This window comes from Apium graveolens, unplaced genomic scaffold (assembly GCF_009905375.1).
Source record: "Apium graveolens cultivar Ventura unplaced genomic scaffold, ASM990537v1 ctg7760, whole genome shotgun sequence".
Lineage (NCBI taxonomy): Eukaryota > Viridiplantae > Streptophyta > Magnoliopsida > Apiales > Apiaceae > Apium > Apium graveolens.
The window spans coordinates 106,768-108,769 of record NW_027420604.1 but is presented as its reverse complement, the minus strand read 5'-3'; the positions used below and the strand labels follow the sequence as shown (position 1 = coordinate 108,769).

Here is a 2,002-nt window from a genome sequence, read left to right as displayed (position 1 = left end):
ACCTGTTCAATCCCTTCTACTCATAACTTATTTTGCAACGAGCTCGCTGATTCATCAGTTCTTGAGAAAGTCATTTTTATCTATTAATAATAACATTTTAATAACAAAATTTTGAGCTAAGACGAAACCTTTTTGTTAAAATTTGCAATCTCTTTAGGTATTGGCTTTTTTGGTCAAAAAAATAACAGAAAAGAGTAAAACAGTAGTGTTAATAAAGATAATTAAATACAGCATTATGCATATTTATTTCCTATATGAATGCAAATAAGAAGTCTATATTACATGTAGCCTGATCTGTTACCTTAAATAATTTGAATAACTTCACCTCACCGGTCACACCCAACCAGCTAATTACAATTTAAAGATAAATCTAAACAATTTTAACTATTCTCGGTCTCCATTCGTGAATGCAAGTCAATTTTATGAAATGCAGGTCACTATGACATTATCTTGTAAAAGATGTAAATCACTTTAGGCAATTACTGTTAAAAATTGTAGTATTGATAGAGAAAGTGTTTGTTCACAAAATAAATCTTTAATAATATTTTCGATATGCACATATTTTGATATTTAATATTTTATAATATTATTAATATACACATATTTTATGAAAAAAAAATATTTTAAATGTGATTTAATAGTAGAATTAGAACTACAAGGTCGTATTTTTTCAAAAGCATACTTCCTCGTCCTTTTTGGTAAAAACACTTTTTAAATGAGCAGATTTTAAAATTTTAATAAAATAGGATTTGAGCTAATTTTGCGCAACAAACTGTAGTTTTGTGTGCAACAACTCCAAACTAGGGGTGTAATCCAGTTGAGCCGAGTCCTAGACCGTGGCTCGGCTTGACCTCAATAAAAATAGTTCGGGTTCGAGCTTTGAACTCGACCGAGCTTTTAATTTCAAGTAAAAAGTTCGGTAGGCTCGAGTTCGGTTTGAAAACTCGAATTTATTTCACTAAATATTAACAAAAATTCGAAATAGGATGGTTTGGCTCAAGTTCGATTGAATAATAAATAAATAATATATAAAAAATATCAAAATATTTTTTTAATAAAAATAACTGAAAATAAAAGAGACTCAATAAGGCTCGAACCTTACGAGCCGAGTAATCAGAAGTTCAAACTCGACTCGATTACAAATTTGAAAAACTCGAGCTCGAACTCGAGGTCGGCTCGATTAATTCCCAGCCGAATTGGAATTTTTTACGAGCCGAGTTCGAGTAACTCACAAACAGTTTGACTAGTTTACACGTATTCCGAACGCATGATGAATATGATTAAAGTCGTCCTCTCATCGCATGTATCAGGCATTCATGCCTCAATGTATTATCCATGTGAACAGATTTTCAGAGGAGGTTGCTGTACTTGACAAGGGGCGGTGTGTTGATATTCGTGGCAAAATGAAAATTGGAATGTTATCTCCTCACACCACTTATGAAACATATCTTGTCTTTAAAATATATGAGGATGCCTGCGGACTTGATTCGGCAAAGACATCCATTAGATTTGTTAATGAAAGAGAGGAGGTGCCTGATGATGAAGCTAGCATAGTTTATCCTGATCCAAGAACATCTGCACACAACATCGAGCAACGAAATGGAGAGTTTAGTCGGTGGAGGAAGGACGAATGGATGGAGATTAAGATAGCAGAGTTTGAGACTGGTGCAAGAGATGATGATGATGAGGTGGAGACGCGATTTATGTCAACTGATACAAATGTACTCAAGGCTGGCCTTATCGTACAAGGTTTCGAGTTTAGGCCTAAACAACCCATGGCAGTTGTTTAATGAATTTATATGTTGGCATGCTTTATTTTGTCTTTAAAAACTTTTCTCATGTAATATGAATTATCTGTTATTTGAAGGATGTTGATGAATTATGTTTTATGTAAAATTTAAGGGTTTTAAGACAATGTTGTTCGTATCATGGTGTGTCCAATTTTAAGGCCCATATCATAACCGAATACAGTTTCCTTTATTTAGGCCATCTCCAATTATAA

General features: G+C 33.1%; 1 protein-coding gene across 1 annotated transcript; it reads left to right on the top strand.

The window, feature by feature from the left end:
• The first annotated feature begins 1,301 nt into the window (after positions 1-1,301).
• On the top strand, positions 1,302-1,790 carry LOC141704365 (F-box protein PP2-B15-like). Its single transcript, XM_074507596.1, has one exon. The coding sequence runs from the start codon at positions 1,302-1,304 to the stop codon at positions 1,788-1,790; it is 489 nt and encodes a 162-aa protein (XP_074363697.1).
• Positions 1,791-2,002: the final 212 nt, after the last annotated feature.